The sequence below is a fragment of the Cimex lectularius genome, unplaced genomic scaffold (assembly GCF_000648675.2).
Source record: "Cimex lectularius strain Harlan isolate CLEC.00 unplaced genomic scaffold, Clec_2.1 scaffold83, whole genome shotgun sequence".
Taxonomy (NCBI): Eukaryota; Metazoa; Arthropoda; class Insecta; order Hemiptera; family Cimicidae; genus Cimex; species Cimex lectularius.
In genome coordinates this window covers 1,542,406-1,569,947 of record NW_019392748.1, presented here as the reverse complement: position 1 = coordinate 1,569,947, position 27,542 = coordinate 1,542,406, and the positions used below count along the sequence as shown (strand labels likewise).

The 27,542-nt window shown below is 34.0% G+C and overlaps 1 protein-coding gene across 2 annotated transcripts in view; it reads left to right on the top strand.

Annotated features, from left to right (window-relative positions):
• The window catches only part of LOC106665688 (junctophilin-1), an 86,473-nt gene that overhangs the window by 37,257 nt on the left and 21,674 nt on the right, over nucleotides 1–27,542 (top strand). For both annotated transcript variants that reach the window (XM_014392305.2, XM_014392307.2), the window contains exon 2: nucleotides 8,815–9,026. In XM_014392305.2, the coding sequence (XP_014247791.1) occupies nucleotides 8,815–9,026 (212 nt within the window). The remainder of the gene's footprint in view (nucleotides 1–8,814; nucleotides 9,027–27,542) is intronic.

The following is a 27,542-nucleotide window of genomic DNA, read 5'->3' as shown; positions in this document are numbered from 1 at the left end:
CATGTTCCAATNTTGGACATCGTGAGATGCGGCCTGGTGTGACGTAGGTTTTAGAAAAACATTTTCTTTATCATGCCAACGTTTCGATCTTTATTGAGATCATCTTCAGGGCTCAGAGTGTTTGTTTTCTGTGTAGATGCGTCATTATTGGGTGTCGAGGTGAGAGTGGGCACTCTTACCTGAGCATATCTTTGAGAAGAGATACCATATGACCACGTTTCTAATAAGAGTTTTGAAAGAACATCGGATGTGCACCCCTATTAATGTAGGGATTAGTAGAGAAGTCTTTGAATTTTGAAACTTTTTGAAGGTGTCCATTCATTTACGAAAGGATTTTCTATAATTTATTTGTAGCCTGTTAGTTATAAATAAATTTATTGCATTAAATAGCTAGGAGGTCTAGAGGTCATGTGGTAGGTTCTCGGATGGGCAAGTGTAGAGAGATCTTGGCCAGTAGGGTTTGGATGGATCGAGAGGATGATGTGGAACTTTTGGAAGCACCACTTTGGAAAGTCCGTTGGGTTAGTTAGGTTTTGACGGTGAAGATATATTTCGGTCTTATAAGGCATCGTAGTTGTCCAAGTCTTCAGTTATGTTGCGTCTTGTGTTGGGATTCAATTGTGATTATTAAATAAAATATTCGGTGATTTGCTGTTTGTTAACGCTTTCCTTTCTAAACTATAATCCTATTAACAGCAAGTTAAAATAATTTATGTCCTGATTTCAAGATCAACTACCCGTTGAGGGTCGCAGGGTCATTTTACTTTTAATTTATTTTCTATATTATTCTTATACTTTCTCAAACCCATGAACTGTGCTGGGATTCGAATCCGTAAGTCCCCTCTATGATAATAATAATAATACAGATTTTTTTCTTTCCAAAACTTTTTCCAAATTTTCTAAAAAAAAACCGAAAAGGTTTACCTAATTAACACTTGCCAACACGGTATAAGTAATTAAATATGTATAGGAAAAGGTAATCTAGGTTTAAAGTTTTGCCGTTGTAAAACGAAATTTGAGAAATCTATTTTAAAATGCGAGAACAAAACGTAAATTAAAAGTGAAGGTATGATTAGCCTATTTATTCTGTCATCTTGCCAACGGATTCGAAGCTAAACGAAGGAACGCCTCATTCAATTTATTACAATATCACTTATAATATAACCGAGGACTTACGAATATTTAGTGATGGCGAAAATTGCTTCGTGATTTTCTTAATCAATCTCTCACTTCAGGGACTTGTTGACACGGAGAATTTACAACGTGATCCTAACGCCCATTATCCCCAACGCCATTAACAACAAATTTGCGCTAAGATTATCTGTTTAGTCATACGATAAATATCGTTTAGTATTCCAGCATGAAATATCTTTGTTTTATAGTTTATTATTGTCGAAATATTACAAATAAAATATTAATTCCAAAGTAATATTTTAATAAAGAGAAAAGTATTTGACTGGATTATCTCTTATGTACTGATCATCAAAATTTTTATTAGAGTTTATCTCCAGATAACAAACTACCTTTACCAATCACAATGAACGTAAATTTATTATATTTACAATCACTCAAGTCAGTTTTTGGTTATAATTATGTTTAAATCTTATGTTTCAATTTATACAATACCTAACCATTTAAAAATATGTTAATATTTTTGAATCGAAGTAAGTATCTTTGACTTGAGTGGAAGTCAGTAGTCCTTTTTGTTGATGTACAGTGAAGGGTAAGTATTTTATCAATGTAAAAGTACACAGTTTTTCTCAATCTTATCTTTTACTTTTACGCCAATATTTGATAAGCTCAAGATGATCTTGTATTTTGGAGGTTGCTTAGATAGCATTCAGATTAGAAGGCAAAATTGCGGTGTTATACGCATAAGTGGAAATGGTGTTTGGATCTGTAGGAACCTCAGCAATTTAAAGCGGAGATCCCACTTACCCGATACAACGCTACGCGACGCTACCCTATGCTGCCCAACGCAAATCCAAAGTTCAATTTTCCATAAGATTGTATTACCCCGTGCACATCTGGCCGATGCCACGCAACATCATACTTATTTCAAATAAACCAAATTAAGCGAGATTAAAAATTTGTTTTTATTTTTTTTAAATTAATTTTACTGATTTAGCAGAAAATTGATTAAAACACCGGAATACCATTTATTGATAGAATGAAATCTAACAATTTATTACATGGATTTTCTCATAAAATTTAACTAAAATTTATTACACGATTTTGTTCATAAAATTTAACTAACAATTTATTTCATGGATTTGCTCATAAAATTTAACTAACAATTATTAGACGGTTTTGCTCATAAAATTTAACTAACAATTTATTTCATGGATTTGCTCATAAAATTTAACTAACAATTTATTACATGGTTTTGTTCATAAAATTTAACTAACAATTTATTTCATGGACTTGCTTATAATATTTAACTAACCATTTATTACACAGTTTTGCTCAAAATTGCGATTGTAATACACGCTGTACGGCTGTCCGTACATGCCCTTGATGTGTACACCCTACCAAAACGAGACAAGGCCTCGGGTAGCATCGGGTAGCGTCGCGTTGCGTTGCATTGGATAAGTGTGTTCCCCGCTTAAATGGCAAACAGAATGAGGCTAAAAATGCTCCCTCGTGAGGCGCCTCATTCGATTTGTATTGGTTTAATATCCGATTACTCATTGCCTTACCTTTCTCAGAAGCAGCGGTTTAATATATTTTTTTTTTAATTCAAAGGTCTAACACTTTCTAACATTAATTAATATAAGTAGATAAGAACGGCCTGTTCTGAACCACGGCCTCGCCCTCACATCCATCTCATCACCTTCTTTGGAGATATTGGGACCGCCTCACACTTTTCCCGCTCCCCTTCATGGGTCTGAGAGAGAACATATAGACTTTTGCACCTCCGCCTCCGTACTTGCACCCTACACACTCCCGCCTTCTTTGGAGATATTAGGACGACCTCAAACCTTATACGCGTGACATACCAGGAGGTGCAAAAAGGGGTGGTGGTGTGAGGTGTAGTCAGTGAATTTGTCGGATCCAACGGCATACAGTTTTACCTCCCTTCGAGCCTCTATTTTGAAAAAACGGGGTTGACCAAGTGTGTTGAGTTAATTGTAATTTTGAATTCTAGGTAAATTAATTACCGAAGAGCATCACCGTTTTCCGTTGGAAGCGTGTTTTCATAGTTTTTTATGTAAATTTGGAATTTCATACCTATTTCTCTTTTATTTTTGTGGTCAGAGAGGATTTTTATTGGTTTGTTTGAACTTATCCCGTCATATTTGTCAAGGTGGTAATGAAGGTCCACAGGATGGGGCCAAGTATGCTCCCTTGTGAGATGCAGGCATGCATTGGTCTTCTGAATTTTAGTTGTCTCTCATCACTCAGAAGCAGTGGTTCAAATACCTTTAACTGGATAAATTATTGTTTTTAACGTTTGAATCAATTAGTTATATACATTTATACCAAGTATCGTATTTATTTTCATATAGGATAGTTATATATTCTGTCTTCAAATTTATAGTGTTTTCTCTCTTTTCTGCATTTAGCGTATATTTTCCTTGTAGTATATTACAAGTTTTTACAGTTTTATTTTAATTATCTGGGTTAAACAGAAATCTCGATCCAACAATTTTCTATGTACCTCAGAAGACATCTTGGAGTTTTGGGATTTTACTTGTCATAACATTGTTGATCTCCACCGTTCCATTAACTCCTCAGTTCTACTTTCGCAATTTTTCCCCAATTTGGCTCCATGTCGATTGAAAAGGTCCTGACCCGTTCGTTATAAGATTATCCAATATATCCTTCCGTACAATTTCCAACGGAATTCGCTCGTCTACAGGCCGATTTCAGTCGATACCTTTCTAAATTGTTATATCGATATAAAATAGGCCTCGGCTTACAATGGCTGTTGTTGTCGACTTGACCGAAATAGAACCGAGCTCTAGGAATAATGAAGGAATGTCCACCAGCCAACTAGGCTACATGACCCCATCCTGCCGTCTGATGCCAACTGTATCGAAGGATCGTGGTCCACCCTAAACCCTAACGTTATTAATTAATAACACAATTAATTTTAATTAGAAAAGTCACTTTGAAGAAATCGCTCTCCATCAGACGTTCAGTAAAAATCGTTATCGCTTTTAATTTAACAAAGCGTTTAATCAAGTCGCCTCTTGATCACAGAATTTACAGTAGGAATGTTGATTTCAATTCCTTTCCGTATCAAAATAATATGTAAATATTTGACAAAATGTTATGAAAGTGGAACACGTAAAATAATTATTCTCCTTATTAATTTTTATCCCAACATTTTCTTCTTACCTTGTCTAAAATACAATTATAGTACAATAATAACACTAGCACTTGTTAACTTTAACCGGATTTCGCTACCCCCTGTCGAACACCTTCCGTACTTGGGACTTCACCTGAACAAACTACTTTTTGGAATCTGCATACAAGACTAATACGACCGAACTAAACAGACGTTAAAAACTGTTATCACACCACTAATCACCAGACGATCCACGCTTCCACTTAACTACAAAACATTGATATACTTCATTGTTCTCAAACTTTTGTGAGCTTACCGCACCGAACTCTGGGGGTCAAACAAGCAATCCAATCTCAGTGCGTCAAAGATTCCAATCAAAATTCCTAAGAAAAATTGTTAACTCTTCTTTTTATTTATCAAACCTCATCCTTCACCGAGACCTTAGTATGCCTTTGTTCCAGAAGGAGCAAAAGCCTATTATAAAATTCCATCAAACCCTTTCCACACATCCCAATGCTTGGTCCATCAGTTCAGTTCCTATAACATCCCCGATAATCCTTACAGTCGATTGAAATGCCGATGAAAACTAGATATCCTACGTTGTGACAAAAAAAAATTGAAAAAGTGAAGTCATTATTTATTTCTTCTACAGGATCTCCTCATGTGTTTCTCATGTTAATTTTTTTGTTCTTGCAGTTTTACTTTATAATTATTTTAAAGGTGTAAAAATCAATAAAAATGAAAAAAAATTCTATTAAACGGTTGGTTTCAATTGACTACCGTCAATGAAGTATCCTAGCGGTAAGTCATACTTGATTGAATTTTCTGCTCATAATTTTGAATCTAGAAACTGATGCCGACTAATTTCTAAGATTTCATTCCTGATAATTTCCTAGAATTTCAAAAAAGTACGTTGTAGTATCTTGATAAGGTAAAACTTTTTTATAGGGTAAATTTCGAGTTATGGTCAGTAAATTTTTCAAACATAAGTGAATACATAACATAAATAAAAGCGTGAACTAGAATATATACAAGTAAAGTTTTAAAATTAATAATGAAGTTGCGTATTATTGAAATAAATGTACAAAAATATATATAGAATAAAAAATTTACAGAAAAGAAAACACAAACTGAAAACCTAATGAAAGTTCGGCGTTGTCAGCGATTTATTGCGTTTATCGTTTCTAATGGCTTCTAGAATCAGTAAAAATGTAAAAAAAACGAATTCTCAGTCGTTACATTGTAGAGCATAATTTATACAGTTATAAGTTTAAGTAGCTTTCAGAAGGAACGTTTGTTCCAACAAGCAAGAGGACAAAAATGCATGTTTTTGCCGCATTTTTTTCAACGGGGTCGACTAATTATTATGAAAAAACAGGAAGCGATTTTTTTTCTATTTTTATCGGCTCAATTCTGCCTGCACATGCACTTGTGTATGTATGTACATGTGCAGAACCTAGCCTATAACTTCTCGTGGCATACCACGAGAATCACCCTCTTCGGTTTTTGGTGACCGAAATCGCCCTTAGGGGTGGATAATTCGTACCGTATCTACAGCGCGGTCATTTAGCTCCTAATGCGTGCAATTATAACCTAAACGCACTCACTCGATCATTCATTCTAAAAATAATGTCCCTCTTATTTACATACATTTCACTCAAGTACCTGATGATGTACTAGATATTCCTCCATTACCCTTTATCAAGCATATAGACACCTATACTTACAACACCTAGACTGATTGAGGGACAAGGGGGTAGTTGATATTATGCCTTCGAAACTCTTGTAGCAAATACACACACACACACATTCACGCATATTTCATTATATTATTTATTTCGATTCGATATTCCTCAATTATCCTTTATACTCATAAACAATTGCACGTTTCGCTATCAACGCTGTTGTACTAAACACATTCACGCTTATAAATACATTCTCACAAAACAATTAAAACATCTACCACCAAATTTAGTGTGTGTACAACAAGATTACCTGCAGTAAATAAAAGATCTATATATAAAGAATTTCACCAGTTTCACCAGAAATCAAATGGCATATTTATTCGCGCCCTATTTGGAGCAACATTAATCTGCATACAGGGCACATACGTATGCTGTGGCCTAAAAGTAAGTCTCCGTCTGTCAAAACAGGATTTCAACTATCAATACTGTACTTTACATTTTAAATTTTACAGAATGAATGTTTGGTCCAAACGTGCGTTTTTCCGAGGCTCGTCAGACCGTGATATTAAAAACCCCAATTGAAATTAATTCTTCAAAAATTACAAACTCGAAACCGTCCTTGATTAAATAACGCAAAAGTAATTGCTTTCATTATTAAACCTAACTAACCAATTTATCCTGAGTTGCTAAATTTCCATGTTTCATAAAATTTTCAAATGGCTTTATCATCGCAGGGACAGTTACGATTGAAATAAAAACGTCTGAGCAATAAAAATAATAATAAATAAAAAAGAGACATACCATTGTGTGAACTTTGATTATCAAAAAGTCTGAACTTTGAACATCGTTATCCATATGGTATACAAACGGTCTTTTTTCTCCCTATTTGGAGTCGTAGGGATTTCTCCCCTTAGCACATAAAGTTTCGTCTATTGTGTCGATCTCTTCTAATAGAATTTCTGAAAGATTTTTATTTCTTTTATGAAGTGGACAATTCTTCTCAGGGTATGGTATCAAAAGATCTGCAGGCCTCAAGACCTGTTTTCTCAGATAACATAGCCTTTACCTAACAATTGTGGACAGATAGGATATGTTCGGTCGTCTCTTCTAGACATAATCGATATCATCTGTTGTCAGTCCATTTTTTAAGGTGGTAGTTTACTTGAGCATGTCCTGTAAATATACCAGTTAACTATTTAATTCCTTCCTGTTAGATAGGATTTCCTTTTTCTCCCGTTGAGTTGTTTTTGGAGTAGTCTTGTTGCTTAGTAGTACCATGTATGTAGTCTCACGCCTGGTTTCTACTTCCAATATTTGTTTCCCTAAGATTCCAGTTCTGTTTTAATATGGACATAGTTAATGCCACAAAATGGATTTCGCCTTATGAGTCGTTCCAAGGCTTTTTTTTAATTAGTGTGTCTGCTGCCTCCTTGCCTGTATTTCCTTCATGACCTGGGGGCCCACTTCAGTATTAAGCTATTTGTAAGGTATTGCCGTTCTAGACAAGTTTTGAGGTGATCGTTAGGCTTTTAAACAAACTATTATCTTTGCACCTTTGAGTTGTTTATTTTATGTGCACACGTTTGTTCGGCTTGAAAGATGGTTGTGGTTCGACCCAGGAAAAAGTCGTACGTGCCTATCAAGATCTCTTGTATCTGAGCACCTCCACAGACATCTTTTAAATATTTCCATGGCTGTGTGGTTGGTTCTAAAATGTTTTAACTGCAGCAGTAAATCTGTCAGAGTTTCTCCCGCATCTTTGCAGAATTAGCGGGTGCCTTGTTCGTTTAAGATAAACAACCCTCGAGCTTATACGGATTTGTCATCAAACCAGTTATCATTTCTAAGTTTCTTCCTGTTTGCTGAATCTTTTTTTCATCTCACATTCTTCTTTGAGCGTTTTCCAGTTTTTAAGTATTTTGCCTTGTCCTTTGATCCAAACGGGTCTCTGATGGTGTGGTCCAATCACGAAGAAAGTCTGGTTAAGGCAACATCTTTGGGCAGTGATTTAGTTAGACAGTTTGTCAAGTTTGTAGAAATTTGAACGTTGAATATCTTATTGAGTTAATTTGGCTTTCTCAGAGTTAGTTTGCACTCAACTACTCTAATATACTTCAGATTTTGTATTACGTCAATGTTATTATGTTGAACAATAATATTGAGTAATAACTTTTAAAAATGTATTTCGTGGACAATAACTCACACACACACACATCACACTATATATANTCTCTCCCTATTTCTGTCTCTCTTTCTCGTTCTCTCTCTCTCTCCCCCTCCCTTTCTCATTTTTTATATATCTTCTATCTCTCTATCTATCTAAATATCTATCCTTCCCTCACTAACTGTCTATCCATCTATAAATCTATATTTTCCCTCCTTCTCTCACCACACGTTTATGATATTTTATGTTTTATCCTTAAATGGCCATCGCTACTGTTAACAAATCGCAAGGGCGAAAGTAGGCGAAAGTTGACGATAATCTGCTATAAAATCTGTTTTGACTATTAAAAATTATGATTTTATTCCATTATAACATTACTCTAAGCTGTAACAACCTTTAAAAAGCAAACAGTGTTCACTGCTTAGAAAGATATTTTTATTTTCTGGGAGTGAAGAGGATAATGATGAACTCAACAACCTCTTTTCCTTTCTATTCTTTTTATTTGTCCGCAATGCATTTTGGAACCTTTGCGGACAAATAAAAAGAATAGAAAGGAAAACAGGTTCACGCCACTTCCAGAAAATAAAAAGGAAAAACCACTAAATAAACAGGAAAGAAGAAAGCATAGGACAGTTTTACTTCGTTGTAACCAATGTTGTTTTTTGTTTCAGTGGGAGTGCGTACGAGGGCCAGTGGCAAAACGGTAAAAGGCACGGTTTGGGCGTTGAGTCGAGGGGTCGATGGATGTACAGAGGAGAATGGACCCAGGGTTTTAAAGGCCGTTACGGCGTCAGACAATCTTCGACAAGTAATGCCAAGTACGAAGGGACATGGGCGAACGGTCTTCAGGACGGCTACGGCTCCGAAACCTACGCCGATGGAGGTGAGTTTCTTCTAATTACGCCTCAACAAATTATTCTGTCGTTAAATATAAGAAAACAGTGTGGATTTGAGAAAAGATATTTTTCCAAGGAAAGATACATTTCAAACGGTACCCTATTTAACTAAGTGATAAACGCTAAAATGTCTTATCCGAGATTAACGGAATTAGAATATATTTCTTTTATACCCCGTGTACTTTACAAAAAACCATAGTATACATTTTCAAACCCTCATAATATTAAATTTTCACCTGACTTCACATAGTTGTTCTATAAAACCTTCTAAAGACCAGCTGATTTAAAAATCAGCACCATAATTTCGTTCAGCATACAGTGATATTGTACAACTAAGTGAACTTGAAATTCGAAGATTTTATCCTCATTACCTGGGAAGTCAAACATCACCACAGAGAAACAAAATTTTAGTTTGCGGAATATGTAGGATTGCGATGTCCATCAGGTGAAACGTTTTTCATCTTCTATTTTTTCCTTCTTTTTCTTTGAGATAGAATGCAACCTTAGGGTAGATTGTGTAAAATGGAGTGGTCGGAATAACACCACAAATCTTCCATCGTCTTTTTTTCCTATTGGCAACACGGTAAATCCATAAGAAAAGAACTAATACGAAAGCTCCTGTTCTAACGCTGCAAAATAAATCTTATTCCAACCAGGGTAGACTTAGACACCAAATAAGAAAAGGAAAATTAAACAAAAAGAATTACCTATACTTGTAGTGGAATAGGAATAATTTCTTTAACAAACAGTCTAACAACATTTTTATAAAGAAAGTTTGGAAACTCGTAGAATTTATTTTTTTAATAGGGTGAATACACCAACACTTCGAACATTCATAGATTAGCAACTACTAGATTCTTATTAAACTTTAAAATAATTTATAGATTGGCCGTTTCCGATCATCGTAGGTTGCCTTCGCTTGGTTTAATTTGGTAAACGCGTTTTACTAGTCTAAACCCACCAATTTTCAATTCATATGTTAGTAACAATTAGATTTTGTCAAACTATAAACTAATTTGTAGTGTGGTCGTTTCTGCTAATCGTGGTTTGTCTATCCTCGCTTGGTTTCGTCAGGTAAATGTGTTTTGACGTTCACCTATTTTCATTGGTTGGTTAGGTATATAAGTAGGAAAGGCTAGACAACAAAAACCACCAATTATAAATTCGCTCAAGAAACCTCATCGACGTAGTTGTCATGGCGACACAAACTGTTTTATTCAACCATACTGAATTACCCACCTCTGAAGGTAGCGAAAGGTAAAACGCCTTCTGTTAAACGAAAGCAGCGAAATGAACAAACTACAATTTCATCATTTCACAGACCTTAAAAAGACATGTTGCTGATGATTGGTGATGAACTTTATTCTAGCCATTCGTGGTTACTAGTGGTTAGGGTTGGCGCTTCGTCCTGCTTATAACCCTGGCTAAATATTAACTACTGAATATGACTAAATGTTAAAACGTGAATTCTAGGCTAAACTAAGCAAAGATAGGCGGGCCAGGATGGTCAGAAACGGCCAAACTTCGGGTTAATCATCCCACTGAAAAAGAAACCTCTCTGTTAAACCTTAAATGATCAACATTATAATCGTAATTATTCTGAGATCGTGAGATGCGGTCTGGTGTGACGTAGGTTTTAGAAAAAAATTTTCTTTATCGTGCCAACGTTTCGATCTTTATTGAGATCATCTTCAGGGCCTGGGATTTACAAACATTGTTTAAATTTTTTTTTACTTCATTTATTTGTATCTACAATTGTACATGTATTATATACAACCAGCAGATTATGTGTTTGGCATTATGGGCGTTATAGAGAAAGCTACCCATTGGCAGCCGCTCAGGATTAATGAAATGATATTAATCATTTAAGAGGTCTCTTATCCATACTCTTTTCAGACGTTTACGTGGTAATTGTGGAGAATGGAGTAATCGTATTTGTGTGTTGGTGTGATTTTGTAATTTACTATGAAAACGTCTGTAATATGTTTTGATGGATGAAAAAACTGTTGGGATTTGAAGATCTCTGTGAAGTGTATTATTGTTTACATAAAAAGGGGCAGAAACAATTAGTCTTAAAATTTTGGATTGAATACTTTGTAATCTTTGAATATTGGAATACTTCGCCGATCCATATACTTGGCACCCGTACATCCAATTAGTTTGAGTAGATATGTGTATGTCGAAAGTTTTGATTTTAATGGTAATTTAACATGTTAAATGTTTAAATTTAACAAATATATGTAGGATGTGGAAAAAAGTGAATTTATTCAGTGCAAAACGTATTTTTTATATTCAATCAAAGTATTTCTACTCACTCTAAGTGTTTGTGATTGTGCCATTCTTGCGTGTCGTGTTGAGAGTGCCAGTGAGATATTGTTGTTTTATGTTTATATACGTTGGATTTTGATGGGGTGGGGAAGAAGTCGGTATAGAAAGACATTTTTGTATAAGGCGTAGGCTTCTTTGAGGTGAAAGGAGCCGACGATGGGTAATAGTTCGGCCAGATTATATAGACGAGGATAATTAGGGAAAGGAAAGGTATATTACTTCTTAAGATATTACTATATTCCAAACACCAGAAAATATTAATTTCTTCCGACATATTTTTTGTTACAAATGATTTGATTAAACAATTGAAAACAACTTGATGCTAGTTTTGTTATTATTACCAGTAATTAAAATAATACAAATTTCTGGCTTGAAAAAACAATTTATCTTTAATAACAATAGTGCTTTTAAGTCTTCTGCAATTACCACTTTATTAAAAGCCAGCATTCAGAGGAGTCAAGGTCGTGATATTTAAATGCCATCAACCATAGATACCCCCGTAGTTGCCTTTTTCATCATTTTTTCATGTTACCGTGCTAGCACTAATCGTTAGTTTATTGTCAACGTAATGGTTACTGTTAAATGGCGTATAAGTCGAGTGGATTTCCATTTCGTTAAAAATACTGTCGTCTGACCGCCTCGGCGCATCTTAAAGTCACGTCCAAAAGTCAGCCATTGGGCATGTATGAATTTACAAGTCGCACGTTGAAGTCCATAAAATAAATTATCACAAAAGTGGGTCTTGGGAGGAAAGTAACAAACTATAACATATTACTGAAGTTTCCGTGTGAGGATGGCTTGGGGGGGAGGGAACGTGTCAGGCCGAAACAAAAGGCTAGATCATCTGGAACGAGGGAAAATAGCGGATAAAATATTGAAAAATCCGGACAAAATTAATCAGGAACAACAAGCTTTTTAAATAAAATCGATTTATAAAAATCAACAAAATTATGCATGCTTTTCAAATTATGTAGTTTGGTCTTCGGTCAACCTGGTCTACCTACTCTCACTGGTCGGTCTGTGAGCCGTGTGTTCAGTGGAAGGTTTATGTGTTGTTTTTCTTTTAGTGTAATAAAATGTGTTCAAAATATGATTTATCACGAAATAAGTCTGAATTTTCATGAAACTGGGCATTCATAACAGCTGAAGATGGGGAGAGGGCAGCACCCCGAAATCGATATTGTTTTAAAAAATAAAGACTACTTTTTATGAAAAATGTGTTTTTGGTTGTCTCCGTCTGTGGAATATAGTGGGTCAAGGTAAATAAATCATTCAGACTGTTCGTGAATGAAAAAGTGCCCGTTACCTCTAACACTGATTATAGTTAACTCCACCAATTTAAGATAACTAAATGTCGCACTTGACAGAGCAGACTAGCTAAGAAAGGATGATCAAATGTAGATCTAACCGAGAACTCTCCAAAGTGGGAAAATTATCCGGGTGTTTTGGGAGATGATGAAATGCCATATTTAGTGTAAATTAACCAGGCTGAAAGGACGGAATATTCGAACAAGAAAAACATTGATCGAATTGTCAATTTACTCTGATAGATGATTTGTCTATTCTATAATTCTATTATCATTGGTGATTCGTTTTAATCTGAACGGAGATTGTGATATCGGAAAAAATATCAACCTGAAGGTCCCATGTGGCTCTGAGATCCGGGATGTTGCATAAATGAACAGATTTTTTTCTCATCGAATAAATACTCACATCTCACCCCTTATTTATTTTATTTCAAGCCATATTTTCACTGCAACATTCTTTCAGTCCAAGCAATCTCATAAACGGATTTTAAGCTTTTATAAAAATAACAAGGACGTTGGACAGGATTAAATCCTATAATACATGTCCAGAGCTGAATTGAAATAAAACGTTGACTAATGCTAAATACCAGTCGTCAAAAGCCGTCGGATACGTTTAATTGCTCCCACGCCGTCGACATATTTGAAAAGAGGTTATTCGGGCTTTGAGATTCTTTGGATTCCTCGGTTCGCTACGGCTATTAACCGGAGTTCTGTGCTAATTTGGTTCTGACATGATGCCAAGTCTAGTTCGGATCGCAACACCGCCGCCACTTCTCCGACACAACGGATTCCACACAGTTCCTGAATTGATACCGATCGATACAGCACAGTTATTGCTGCAAAAGTTTCAATGGAAATTTCCATATTAATTCTAAACCTATTGGTTATCTTTACATAAAAAACTTGCTCTTTTAATTTTTATAAAAGTGTAAAGTATAACAATTGCTCCAAAAAAACGATAATTTCTATATTTGGAAGGTTTATTAATAATATGAAAACCTTATTTATAAAAATTCAACATTTTTATGATTATTTCTGAGAAATTCTGGTAAATTAGAAAAAAGTAAGCTATACGTTTATAACAAATAAGCCTTTGTTAATGCCATACAACATTTCCATGAGTTTTTACAAAAATAAAATAAAAACATTATTTATTAAAATTTATTTGGGTTTTAGGAATTTAGACCCATCATCAGCAATCTTGTTGTTTTAATTGTTTTTTAATTATTAATAATGTACTAATTATATTTTATTATATTATATTAAATTATATTTTATCAAATTATATTTTAAAAGATATATCTTGTATCGACAGGCAGCTTCACATAAGGTAACCTACTTCTATCTTGGACGTGCTGCCTGTAAAACAAAAATTAATACATTTGACAAATCTTGCATCTCTAATTAAAGTTTATTTTTATACAATTATGTATTAGAACTAAGTAATATTTAAAAAAATAATTGTGAATAGACCGCACAGCTAAGATGGAAGTAGGTGACCTATTGTTTTTTTTTAATACGCCGTTTTTTTTTTAATTATTTGGAAATCTAATTGTTTGATGTATTTTTACTATTTTTTACCTACTATCTGGTAACCTTCTTCCATCTTGGCCGTGCGGCCTGTCGATGCAAGATTGTCATAAATTTAAAATGCAATATGGATATGGTAAATTATTAATCTAATACTATACCAGATTTCTGATGATGGGTGTAAATTCCCGATATTTCCAAACAAATTTTCATAAATAACGTTTTACTTTATTATTTTAAAAAACACACGGAAATGTTTTCTGACATTAACCAACAAATTTGAATAAGACGAAGTAGTTTTAATAATTCCATGTTGTAAATAAAACGACTTTAAAAGACATAAATATGTCTAATTAAACAAAAAAAATTAAAACGAAAACATTAAAATTCAATTATCGATGGAGAGTGAATTTATTTATACAGGCATAATGCAGTAATTGAAATCAATTTCTAAAGCATGCTTTTGCGAAGTTTGTTTCATTAATTTTTCCAACAGGGTCACCCTAGTGATGTTTTATCACTGAAGCAATTTCCAGACTGTAATTGAGTAACAATTAATTACGAAAACAACCGTTTTCAAAATGAAAATGAAAATCTTGATTGGCATTTTGTCAGATTCGCTTTGTTGAAGAAAAACTGCATAGCCTTTTAAATGTGTGTACGTATGTAACGTTTTAAAGTGAACTCTACGTGTCTCTGGCTTTTGTTTTCAAAAATGCTCCAATAAATAACAAATAGGGGAGGAACCGAAATTAAACTCACCCTGAATATTTATTTACATGTAAGGTAGACTACACGTTAAAAATTATGGTTTGCAAAAATAAATCAACCAGATTGATTTATACATTGACGGATTGTACATGGCCCTCAAGAATAATAGAAAACGCCTTTAAACAAAAAATAAATATATAAATTAGGTATATATATAAAGTGCATTCGTTCTTAGGTTATGGAAATAATCGGTTTTAGATAAAATCAATTTTTGATATTTTATCATATTTTGTTGAACAAATTCCTAAAAAACAAATCGTAAAAAGTCTCTAAATAAAAAGCACACCCTGGAAAATAAATAAATGCAGTCTCGTCTGACAGATCAAAATATCTAAAAGGGCAGGTCATGAGGATCGGAATGAAACAAACTTTAAGAGGTACGCCACGAGACCAAAAAATAAAAATCTACTAAAAAAGCTAAAAGAAAATTTACTCCAGCGATACCATTTATTCCAACACTAGAAAATATTAATCTCAGCTCCACGTTTCACTTGGTTGGTTTTTTGCAAATAGTTTATGTAGGTGATTTATTGAACTATTCCAATCCATTATTTTTTTTATTTCTGGTTATGCAGTTTGGGGCTCAGCTGCCAACCATCTCATCAGACCTTTTAGGAATTTAAACCATACCCATTATGGTACGAGTAACATTTGAACACCACCGTATAACAATACAAAAGATAATTTCCTTTCATCGTAAAATGCAGAACATAAACCATATACTGGCAGACCTGAACTCCTTACACAAAAACACGTAATTCACATAAAAATTCTAGAAAAAATAGTAATACAAAACTACAATTAATTAAGGTTTTTAGTTGAGATAAAAAAGTCAATGGCACGAGCGGGATTCGAACTCACGATCTTCGGCTAATAAGTAGTATAAACGTCCTGGATTTAAACGAACCAATAATCCAACTATCCTAAATACTGAGGCTCCTCTCCCTATCCCCGTGAACTGACAGTCTTCTACCAGATATTTGTTTGTTCTATCACATTGTTAAATATATAACTTTTGTACAGATAGCAGGTAAATTCAAACAATTTTAGTTCCAGCATTATGTTGTACGTGTAGTGTGTGTTCGTGGCTATGTGTGTCCGTGGTTATAAATAAAACTTATAGATTCCGCTTTTTGATAAAAGTTTATGATGTGATAACCGTGAAAGTTGTAGGTCCAGATGTACAGCTACTGTCCGTGTTCGGCGGTGAAAAAGTTTAAGGGTTGAAATCCCATTTATATTTTAATTATTTCTTAAACCTTTATGTCTAAAAAAAGGAACGAGAAATCAGTGAGACCAACCATTTTTGGACATAATGTTTCAAAGATTAAGAAGGTTTTTCTAGCTCGTTTACGCTATTTAAACCAACGGCTTAATGAGAAGTGTTTAATGGGTCAAGTCCGAAATGGGATCGTCGGAGGGAGCGATGTGACGTGATGTTTGGAGGTCAGTGTAACGCGTGTGTTGTTAAAGGGGGTTGTCTGCCCCTCTGGGAAGGGGGTTGATCAATAAAAGTAGGGGAGACTAACACCCCTTCCTAGCCGCCGACGGCGGTCCTCCCGACTTCCTAAGACTCACCCGCGAAGATGAATTTTTAATAACGGAAAGCACCAATGTCAACATCCGGCAAACTTGCCTATCTCCTACTTTCCGACCCATCCCATGCAAAAAACGGCACTGAAAACAAATGTAGCAATCCGTCGCAATAACGAACACTTCGTTTCAGGAAGTAACAAAATTGTGCAACAAGAAAAAAAATTAAATCCATTTCTTTTCAATAACTTACTATCACCATTTAGGTATGTTTTAAAGACATTATTTAAAAAAACTGTCAGAAAAGAATATTTTCTTTTAAATAAAAACTTGATTATGTTTATGTATTTCTAATAGATTAAACATAAAAAGATAAATCGACAACAAATATTTATAGCTCTCAAGGACTGAATTGCCTCAATATTGCCTCCTCGCGATAATATTTCGAAGTGACATAGTCTACGCAATGTTATTAAACTTAAAAGCGCTAGATTTGGACAAGAATATTGTTTTTTGTTTCTCAACTCCTTTTTATTTTTAATATAAAACTACCAGGATAAACAATTGCCCAATTGGGTTCTACTAAGCTCGCAGATTTTTGATGTTACTCAAACACGTTTCGACGTTGCACCATAATCAGTGAAGAACACCACCTTCAGCTTTAAATGCAATCCAACTAATTAAAGTTTACATTTGTGCACAAGACACAGCAATGGCCAAGAAAGATTTTTAATGCAACTTAATTATTGTAATAAGATTTTAAAACAAGAAAACTGGGAAGTACATCCCTTTCGTTCTTCTTTGCCCCTCTTCTTTGATTAGTTTCTATTTTCTTTTTGTTTATTGGTTTGTTCGTTGAGTTACTAAACTAAACTACCACAAAAACCTGATAAGGAGACGAGAAGAAATTTAGTATCCTACAAACAAAAGTATAATAATAAACTGTATTAATGGATTTTAGATGGTTTATATATTTAAAAAACAAAGAAACATTGAAAAAATGTTAAGAGGAGAGAAAAAGTCTCTCTCTCCCTCTCTCTCGCTCTCTCTCTCTCTCACTCACTCTCTCTCTCTCTCTCACACACACTCACTCACTCAGCCTCTCTCTCTCACTCTTTCTCATTCTCTCTTTATCTCTCTCTCTCTCTCTCTCTCTCTCTCTCATTCTCTCCCTGTTTTTATTAAATTTGCCAAATATCCTTGACAGTATTGTAGTCAAAAATGACGTGAATTATGAATTAACACAATAACTTAATAATTAAAAATTACCTACAAATTAACTTTGCAAAGGCCAGAGCACTGTGACTGAGTGTGCGACAATAATTTACCCTCCCCTTTATAACTTTTTCGCCATATATTTTGATATGGGATGAAAAAAGAAGAAGAATTTTTTAATTCATATTTGATTACTTTAATTGGAAAAAATATCAATAATCATTACTAAACAATATAGGGTCGTTTTAAACCTATTACCCGAAAAGAAGAACACTTACAGTACAGGCTATAGTAAAGTAATACAGTTAATAGTTTTATCTGTATTTACATGCCAAAGTCGAAGCCAACTGAAAGCTTCTCCGTGTGTTCAAATGCTTGCACAGTATAATTTAAGGAAAGAATCCATGTCGCCTTCATCAAATCTAGTCATCCAAATTTTAAGCCAATCGTGAGATGGGGCTTGGTCGTTAACCCCGATTAAGATTTCTGCCAAAAGAACTCTTGCCAACTTGTAGTGATAGGGAGAAAAAATTGAATGAATTTTATAAAATTTATTCAACAAATGTACCACGGTTTATTCTGGCCCATAATAGAGGATCACGCAAAGCACGATGCGACATTATTGCTAGACAAAGCAGAAATGGAAATATCTATCGGTGAAAAACAATATTACTTAATGGTTTGAACTAAACTTAAAACTAGAAAATTACAATATTACAATTAAAGAGCATAGCTTCAAATTTATTACAATGCTGATATAATATTTTTGTTTGTTTTATGTTTCTCTGGAGTTTTTAATTGCAAGTATGCACAATACATGTACGACGCTATTTATAAAATCGTTATATTTATTGTTTAAAAAGTACAGTAAAAAAAATAACAAAAAGCAAACTCCGACTTAATTAAATGTTAGGAATTGTGTTTTACATAGTTTGAATGGTACGGATATATTCGTTGAAAAAGGTAAACCGTGCTGCAAAGTGGCATTTAAATTAAGAAAAACTTTCATCCTTCAAAAAAATTTTTTTGCGTCTTCTTTATTGGAAAATAAACTTGATCATCGAAGCTTAAATAGAGGAAAACAAGTTTACAAGAAAAATCCCTTCAGAAATCCATCCGTCGGTTGATCGCTCTATCATCTGCGAAACGAGGCTGCCTCGAAGCTAAATTAATCAATTTATAATCAAGATCGACCTCGAATAAATCTATAGCTTTGTCCATCGCAAAACAATTGGCTCGTTCCCAATAATCATTTGGACTAAAATAATCCAAAACGTTCGAGAAACAATATTGGATTAAAAATGTTCTTATTGGCCAGTAAGCTGATAAATCTTATATGAACAGTCGTATATTTACAATTAAAAAAGGGACAAAACAATTACGCGTTATTAAACTTTTATAGTTGTTTTAGGTAAAACAAATAAACTTTTATTGGGAAATAAATTAATCAACTAACAATCAAGTGACTCTACAAACAGAAAAATATCTGCAGGTGATAAAATCAAATGAACAAAAACTGATATGAACCCATAGTTTTCACATTCTTCGCTGATGGCTGAATTTAATTTTATCTTTTAACTATTAACCAACTAAAGTCAGTTTTAGTATTTAAATAAATTTTCCTTATTCTAAATATTACGCCTTAGATTATAATTGACAGTAATAAAAAATGTATATTGTTTTATGTTTTTTTTACATGACTAATATGTAAAGTTTAATATGTAAAATTAAATATGTAAAGTAATTCTTATTAATCCAGAGCGGCTGTCAATGGGTAGCTTTCTCTATATCGTCCGTAATGCCACAAAAATAAATTATCCAAGTTGCTGGTAGTATTCAATACATGTACAGTTGTAGTTACAAATAAATTAAGTAAAAAAAAATCGTTGACAAAACTTTTATTAATGTCAAATAATTAATTTCTAATAATTATTTACCACAGTTCAATATTTTTATGTATAAATGAGTGAAAGAGTAGTACACTAAAATGTTCAGCACCACGGTGTTGCGGGTTTAGCATTCGTTCATTCTTGGCTAGAACAATTCACACTGCTTTTTGCTTTTTGTATTTCATGTTCACTATCAGATTCATTAACAATAACAGATCGTTTGTCAAAAAACTCGTATCATATAAGACAATCTATTTATTATTTTTAAACTTTTAATACACAATGGCTAATCAAATGTTGTTTGCATATGTATAAAAGTGAAGCCTGCAAACAACATTTGATTAGCCATTGTGTAAGCCGAGATATTAAATTCCAAAGTTTTTTTTCTAAATAAAATTATACAATATATATATTATTAAAACTGAAGCTTGTAAATGAGTGAGTGAGTGAGTGAGTGAGTGAGTGAGTGAGTGAGTGAGTGAGTGAGTGNGTGTGTGTGTGTGTGTGTGTGTGTGTGTGTGTGTGTGTGTGTGTGTGTGTGTGTGTGTGTGTGTGTGAATTTCCAGTAGTGCAATAAATCCCTTGAAGGTAAAATAAAAATTCTAGTTACAAGAAATGAATAATTGTTAATTATAATCCATCTAAAAATCCGGATAATTCGTACCACAATTCTTAAATCCTAATCTTATTTACTCATTTCTGGCAACATTGATATTTTTTAAAGTTATTTTATTGTTTTAAATTAGGCCTTGGAGCAGAGACCTCTTCCGAGTTTAGGAAAATGGGGTCTTATTCTCCCTCGGCGACAAACATTTATAGGAGTTTTTTTACTTGTTCCTATTCGTTTATTGTCCTTGCCAGTCCTTATCTGTAGCCTTTTTCAATCAGGTTTCTTGCCTTTTGAGATTTTTTCTTTTTTGCACATTTCGTCAAGATAAGTTGTTATAATTACGTTTCGTCATAAGCTTTGGTCTCTGATATTTCTAGGCTGTATCTTGGATTTCTTATAATCATTATTTTGTAAAGAATATTTTGCCTTTGGAATCTGACTTCCTTTTCATTCTGTTATACACTTGATGATGATCTGTGAACGTTAGGTACAAGCATTTTCCTTGTTTTCTCGTCTCGGCCTTTTCTTCATTCAAGTATTTCCTTTTTTCTGTCACATTTGCATGAGAATTCGTCAGTAATGTACATACTGTAGTTAGTCTGACATATGTATGTATGGCTAATTTGCATTAGTTACCCATTATTAGATATGTTTGTTATTTTTTTTTAACTTCATAGGATTAATCGTGTTTTTAGTTGCTTTGGTGCGCACAGTTAAACGAATTTCTTGAAAAATATGCAAATTTAATTGTACATATGATGATTACATATGATTTTAATGATACTTACGATTGTAGAGATTTCTTTATTTTAAAATTTCAAAAATCATACTTTTTAATTTAGCTAGTTAATTAGTTTATCATTGTTGTTTAGTTGTTGTCAAAAAGTTTAGAAGACGTAGATTATTTTTTAAATACAATTCATATATACAAACATCTGAAGAAAGGAAAAAGATAATAGAATAAAAAAGGGGGTTAAGAAATCGTCAATAAAGTACAAGAATTTTTAAAAATCTTCCCTTTTAGTGGAAAGGGAATTTTTCCTTTGGTGTAGTGAAGAAACACTATTTATTTAATATTTTAATGGCCTTAGTTTCTGTTTTAGTGGAGAAAAAAAGATGTATTTGGGTCATAGGGTATGTATGTAAAAATGTCAGTGGGTCTTTTTCTGTTTGGCACCTGCCCAGAATTAATAGTCACTTCTCCTTGAATTTAGGAAGTAATCCTTCTGTCCATAAAAGAATTTTTTCTTCGTGAATATTTTAATTTTTTCAAACGTTGGTCAGATCGTATGACAGAAAACTCTTTCTATAAGACCCCTAGTCGCCCTGGTCTATTTTCGAAGAGGCTAGAGCGAATTGTGTAAAAATTAAACCTTACGTTTGATATCAGAAAAAAAATGAAAATCGATCACCCCCTGTTTCATTGGAATGTTGAATAAATCAAAGATTGTCAACGATAACACCCACTGTTTCCACATGCGCCGTTAAATTACGAAATCGTTATTCAATTTTTATAACTTTATGTGACTACTGTTATCAATTTTTAAAACATACATGATTTGTCAAATAATAACAAAAATTAAAAATGATCTTTGGGCCTGCTACTATGGCGACTTTAATTTTTTTACCTTAATTGTAAAATGTAATTGTCATAGTTAGCATTGTAATTTTATCATGCATCATTTTAAATTTCAAAAATTATATCCTTCTCTCTACCTTCGTCAATACTATGATTTTATATTTTTTCAGAGTTAATTTGCATTTGGTTGGTAATTTATGTTATTGTTTTATTCCCCTGACCAGATCTGAATTGAAGATGAAATTTCCATTTCATTCATTTTGGAATAGGTTAAACAAACCATTTTGTAGCTATAGCACACAAGCAATAACAAATTAGTCAAGAAATTTTTTTTTCTTTCTTCTGGTTTTCTTTCTTCCACGATTACGTTGTAACTCCCAAAGCTTTTTCTCGTATAATTGTAGCACTACCAGCATTGATAGATCCGTTGGGTCTCTTATGCTTTTCGTGCATCTGCACTTGTTGGTTGATACCATTCTTCCTCAAGTGCCCATTCAGTTTGCAACCTGTTAGGATTCGGAATTTCCTGCTTCTTTTGATGCTTTTTGTTGTTTCTTTCTTTCCAAATCTCGCCAGGTTTTTGAATTGTTAGTGTACAGTGAGTCCGTCGTTTCCTTCGTTGATAGTATACCAGTCATCCGTGTCGCAGCCCTTCCTTTCAAGAGCACTAGCTTCTTAGTTCCCCTCTACTCAGCATATCCTGGGACCAGTAGCACATAACCTGTTTAGGTATTGCAATTCAGCACCATTCTCGATCAATTGATGTTTCAGTGTAATGCTCTAATGGCTGTTGCCTTGCTATCCGCGACATGATAGCTATATCTTTAATTTATATCTTTTGTTCAAATTGATACTGCGAGTTGATTATATTTCCATTTACTTGCATTTCAGCTGGAAAAATACTGTTGTACTTGGCCATGGGATCTGTATGGGTTTTGTGGCCAAATACTCCTGCCCCTGTTCCTTCTTGCGTTTTAGATCACCCTGTACAAATAGTGTCTTCCTTGACTGAATTTTTCCCTTTTTCCCATTTTAGTACTTAGGTTTCTTTAGAAGTTTTATTTAAATTCAAATATCCAGTTCATGTCGTCCCTAGCAGGCATGACGGGAATATTCTCTCATTTGGATGATTTTGTCCTTTCGTTAAGATTTAATCTCTGAGAGAGAACCCTATCTGAGGTTTACCTTTCCCGTACAACGATCTACTTGGCACTAGCTTAAAAAAATGCCACCTGAAGAACCAAATAGCTTGGAGCGTACATATCCTCTGAGCGTCTGCAATTGAAATTTAGACCTGTAGTGAAAACACTCTCCTAATTTTCCAAAATCCAATTCACATGTTTATGTGGAGGTTCGTAGGTTGTGAGTAATTATGGAGAAGTTCACAACAGTGTGTCGGGCCCATAGGTAACATCCATTTTAATCCTTACTTATTATCTTCTGCCGTCTGCCAGGTTTGCCTATCCTCGCTGGGTTGTTCTGTCGGATGTGTTTCTGCATATCGCCATCTTTACTGCCGGGTTTGGGTGATTTTTGACATCACATTTGACAATGGTCACCGCAGTCCGAAGGAAGGAACCTCATGATTATTCAAGGGTAGGTGCTGAAGTACCTGTCGTCTCGTCTCGTCGTCATCGGTAAAACAAATAAACTAAGCGTTATTTACATTACGTGCTTATACTGTACTATTTACCTCAAATTAAATAACAAAAAGGAATATTTACTTCATTTATTTTAAATTAATAAAAGTGAGTGGTTCTATCATTTTGGCCATCAGTGCATATACAAAATGTGATTTTTTTTCTTTTTTTAATATTTTATTATCACAAATTTGAACAAACCTGCTATAGAATTCATTTCTAAATAGTAGGATATTTCTGTAAAATGCTGTGTAATATGGTAATTGTTATCAATTTACAATTTAAAAAATTGCTTTCCAAGTGATCACGTAGGCTATCTTGATTGTAAATTGAATGTAAATAATTAAAGCCCATGTTTATAATTTTGTAAATTTAAAAAGCAAAATTCCCGTAAGGAAATTAATTCGTAGGATCAATTAGGTTTAAATGCTTTGCTAATATACTATGTTTTATTCGCCATTAGTTTAAGTGGATCATTTATGTGAATTGCGTGCGAGTCTAGCGGAATAATGAATATATTTTTCGAAAGATAAAAAAATGTCTTTAGTTCGATTGTGACTGATAAAAGTCCGGTTTTGTCAAATTTGTTTTCAATACACATTACGAAGAATCAGATGTGATACTGCTGTATATTAACCTTGTTTTATTAGGCATGAAATTCGTTCAAACTGAGAAAACTGTAGAAATTACTTTAGCACGTGACAGTAAAAACTTTTATCTATTTGCCTTAAATCAGTATTGTTATAAACAAACTTTATACAAAGATATTATTATTAACTATTATTAAAAAACTTTAAAATTGAAACCGTACAAATCGTATTCTAAGAAAATTAATTAATCAATTAACGTGGCAAGTTTGATTTGAAGTGTAACATTTATACAAAAAACCCAGTTCTAAGGATAATTGGAATTCCTGCCCAATTAATTAGGAACGCAAACAATATATACCAAACATAAAGGATACGACTTGAAACTACTCTTCAATATTTTTTAAAATTTCATAAATTAATTGTTTATTTTATTATTTAATATACATCGCGTAACACGCATTATATAAGTTAAATTAGAAATTAAGAAAACAGGGGCGAAATTTTATATATTAAAAAATTGTACATGGCTCGTCATTATTGAGTACGCCTTGGAAAATGGATCGTTGATTTCTTTGGCAAGACGCGTGACCGCGCTAAAGAATATTGGCAAGGTCGGCAAAATTAATATTGGAAAAGGAAGAAAGATACTCATAATATTCTTTGTGAACGTTTCGAAGAAAAAGAATTATTCACTCATCATGATTCATTTATCCATTAGCAACTCCTTGATTCGATCTTTATTAAAATTCGACCTTTGTGAGTGTATGTGTGTGTGTGCGCGCTTTAATTCATTGTGCCGGAGGCGGGTATAATTGATAGCGAGCCAAAAAGCTTTTCGCCCCTCTTAGCGAAGGTTAAAACTTGGATCGGATTGCAAGTCTCTTCACGAATTCTCGAGGAGAAGAACAAAGAAAATTATAACATTTAACACAAAAAATTGCTCTTACTATAGTAAACTTTATGTACATATTTAAATAATTTAACATGAAACTAAACTTATGTTAAACTTATCTATCTTATATCGCTCTTAACAATTATTATTATAATAGTTGGGCTAAAGATAATGGAGTAAAACCTGGGGAATGAACAAGTGGCGTATATAACGGTTAGACCCTTGGTCACTTATGGAGCTTATGGTGGCCAAAAACACTGCTCAAGGAGGCGCAAACCATACTACAAAGACTAGCACATAACAGGTCAATGTGTACCAACCCCACTACAGCATTGGAAACAGCACTTAACCTTCCATCTTTACATATGTATGTACAAAAGGTAGCTTTTGAGAGTGACAACAGACATCTATGATTAAAAAAAATAAAGCCAGATCTACTTTTCACCCTTCCAAGTGGACATAGATAATAGATACTATGGAAGAAAGGTGGCACCAGGTTTCAAAAAAGGGCTCTAATATGGTACTGATGGATCAAAGATGGAACAGGGAGTAGGTGTAGGGATAAAAGAGCCGACCTACATCCTAGCAAAGCCTGTAGGACTAACCACAACAATTTCCAAGCTGAAGTCCATACAGTACTGGGTACAGAAGTTAATTAAGCACTAAATGCTGGTGCTTTCAACTCTAAACTTGTCCGGGAGTGCCTAAATTACCTAATGAGTTTGAGAAAAATAAGTTTACCTTAAAGTGGGTTCCTGGACATGAAGGTATAGAATAAAATGAACAGGCTGACCTACTAGCCAAACAGGGGGCCCCATGGGACCAGAACCAAAATTTGGTGCACCGGTGTGTATGCTTAAGTTGGAACTGGTAAAATGGCTTGAGAGAGAAAAACCCAAACACTGGGCAAACGCACCAACCTCAGGTATGAGGCAAGCTAAGAGATTTATAAAACCTCTCAAAAAAGGAAGGCGAAGGACCTCCTCTCTCTCTCAGCAGGCAGAATTTGACGAAAATTATAGGCCTCTCAACTATCATTTGAAGAAGATTGGCAAAGCAGAGACAAAACCATGCCGGTTCTATCAGGAGGAACCAGAGACATTGGCATATGTGAATGTGAACCATTAGCCCAGTTACGGTATGTCCACTTCGATAGGACAATTCTCACACCAAAGGAGGTCCGCGAAGAGGCACCAGGGAAAATGCTTAGTCTTATAAGAAAAAGCGCACTTCTTGAAGGTTGGCTATAATTTATTGGGGTTCACCAATATATCTACTTAGATCTCAGTAGAGCATAGGATTGTCATAATTCAATATCAACCTCCCTATCCTTTAAAAAAATTATAATATTTATTGATTAGTGCTTCCTTCGAAAGTTAGTCTTTCGGCCATAAGATTCTATGATTTTTAAAAGAAAAAGACGAAATTGAAATTGTTGGAAATAACACTTTTAGTTTTTATGTTGAGCTGATCGACACTAATCATGTTACTGGGTCCGGTTATTTTCGCTGGTATCAACGTTGCAATCACACGCGTTAGAAACCAGCGAGAATGAACGGACTCAATAAAGTGATCAGTACTGATTAGTGTCGATCAGTTTGAGATGAGTTCATCCTCTTACAGACGTACCAACACCACATATCCTTTAATTGAAATGATAATGATGGGGGTGAGTATGTTGTTCAACTACTTTAAAAGATAGTTCTTACTTACAGTTTTTGTTTTCAACGATCCGGATTTCAAGCATTAAATGATCATCATTAAGTTGAAGAAATTAAAAACTCGTGTTTTCAACTCCTTCAGCCTGATGATGAACGTTTATTGCTTGAAATCAGGATCGCTGAAAACAACAATTGTGAGTAAGAACTACATTTTCAAGAAGTTATCCTTTAGTTTGTTTGATTTATCATACTTTCAATTTTCTCCCAATATAATTGTAAAGAAAATAGGAAAAAATTCTCTAATTTCAAGAAAAAACTAATTGGGTGAATATAAAGAATTTAAGAATCGTTAAAAAAAGGTCCATAACTTGGAAAAGGTAATCTTAAGGTGGTGCTGGTTAGGGCTTTAGGATGTGCGGGCGAGAAGCTAGATTCCGCCAATTTGAAAATTTTTAATGTATGCTGACAAGTATGAGCCGAGCTTTGTTGGAACAAAACTTTTTGCGCGTATCGCTTTTATAAAATCTCGTAGAAAGTGCATTTGTTCCTAACAGAGGACAACACCTGATCACTTCACATAGACAAAAAACTTTTAACTTCTTTTTTCGCTAGTACGGCAGACCGGACTCGGTCAACCATAAGTTTTAAATAAATTATACAGATGAAACGAAATCTTAAAGGAACCGGTATGTAACAAAGGCGACATCTGTTTGCAGCAGACGAGGATTATGTGGTACCTCTATGTACGCCCTTTTTCACTACACTCACTTTTCTAATTGGCTAACAGACTTTACTGTGTTCAGCCAAAATCGTTTGACAGTTGATGAAAGGTTCACTATAGACGGTCGTCCAAACCCTTGCTAAAGGAAGCTTATATTTGTCAGCATCCCATTTTTAAAATGAACTTCGTCCTGTCTTTTTATTGATTATGTAACCTACGAATTCAATAAACATATAG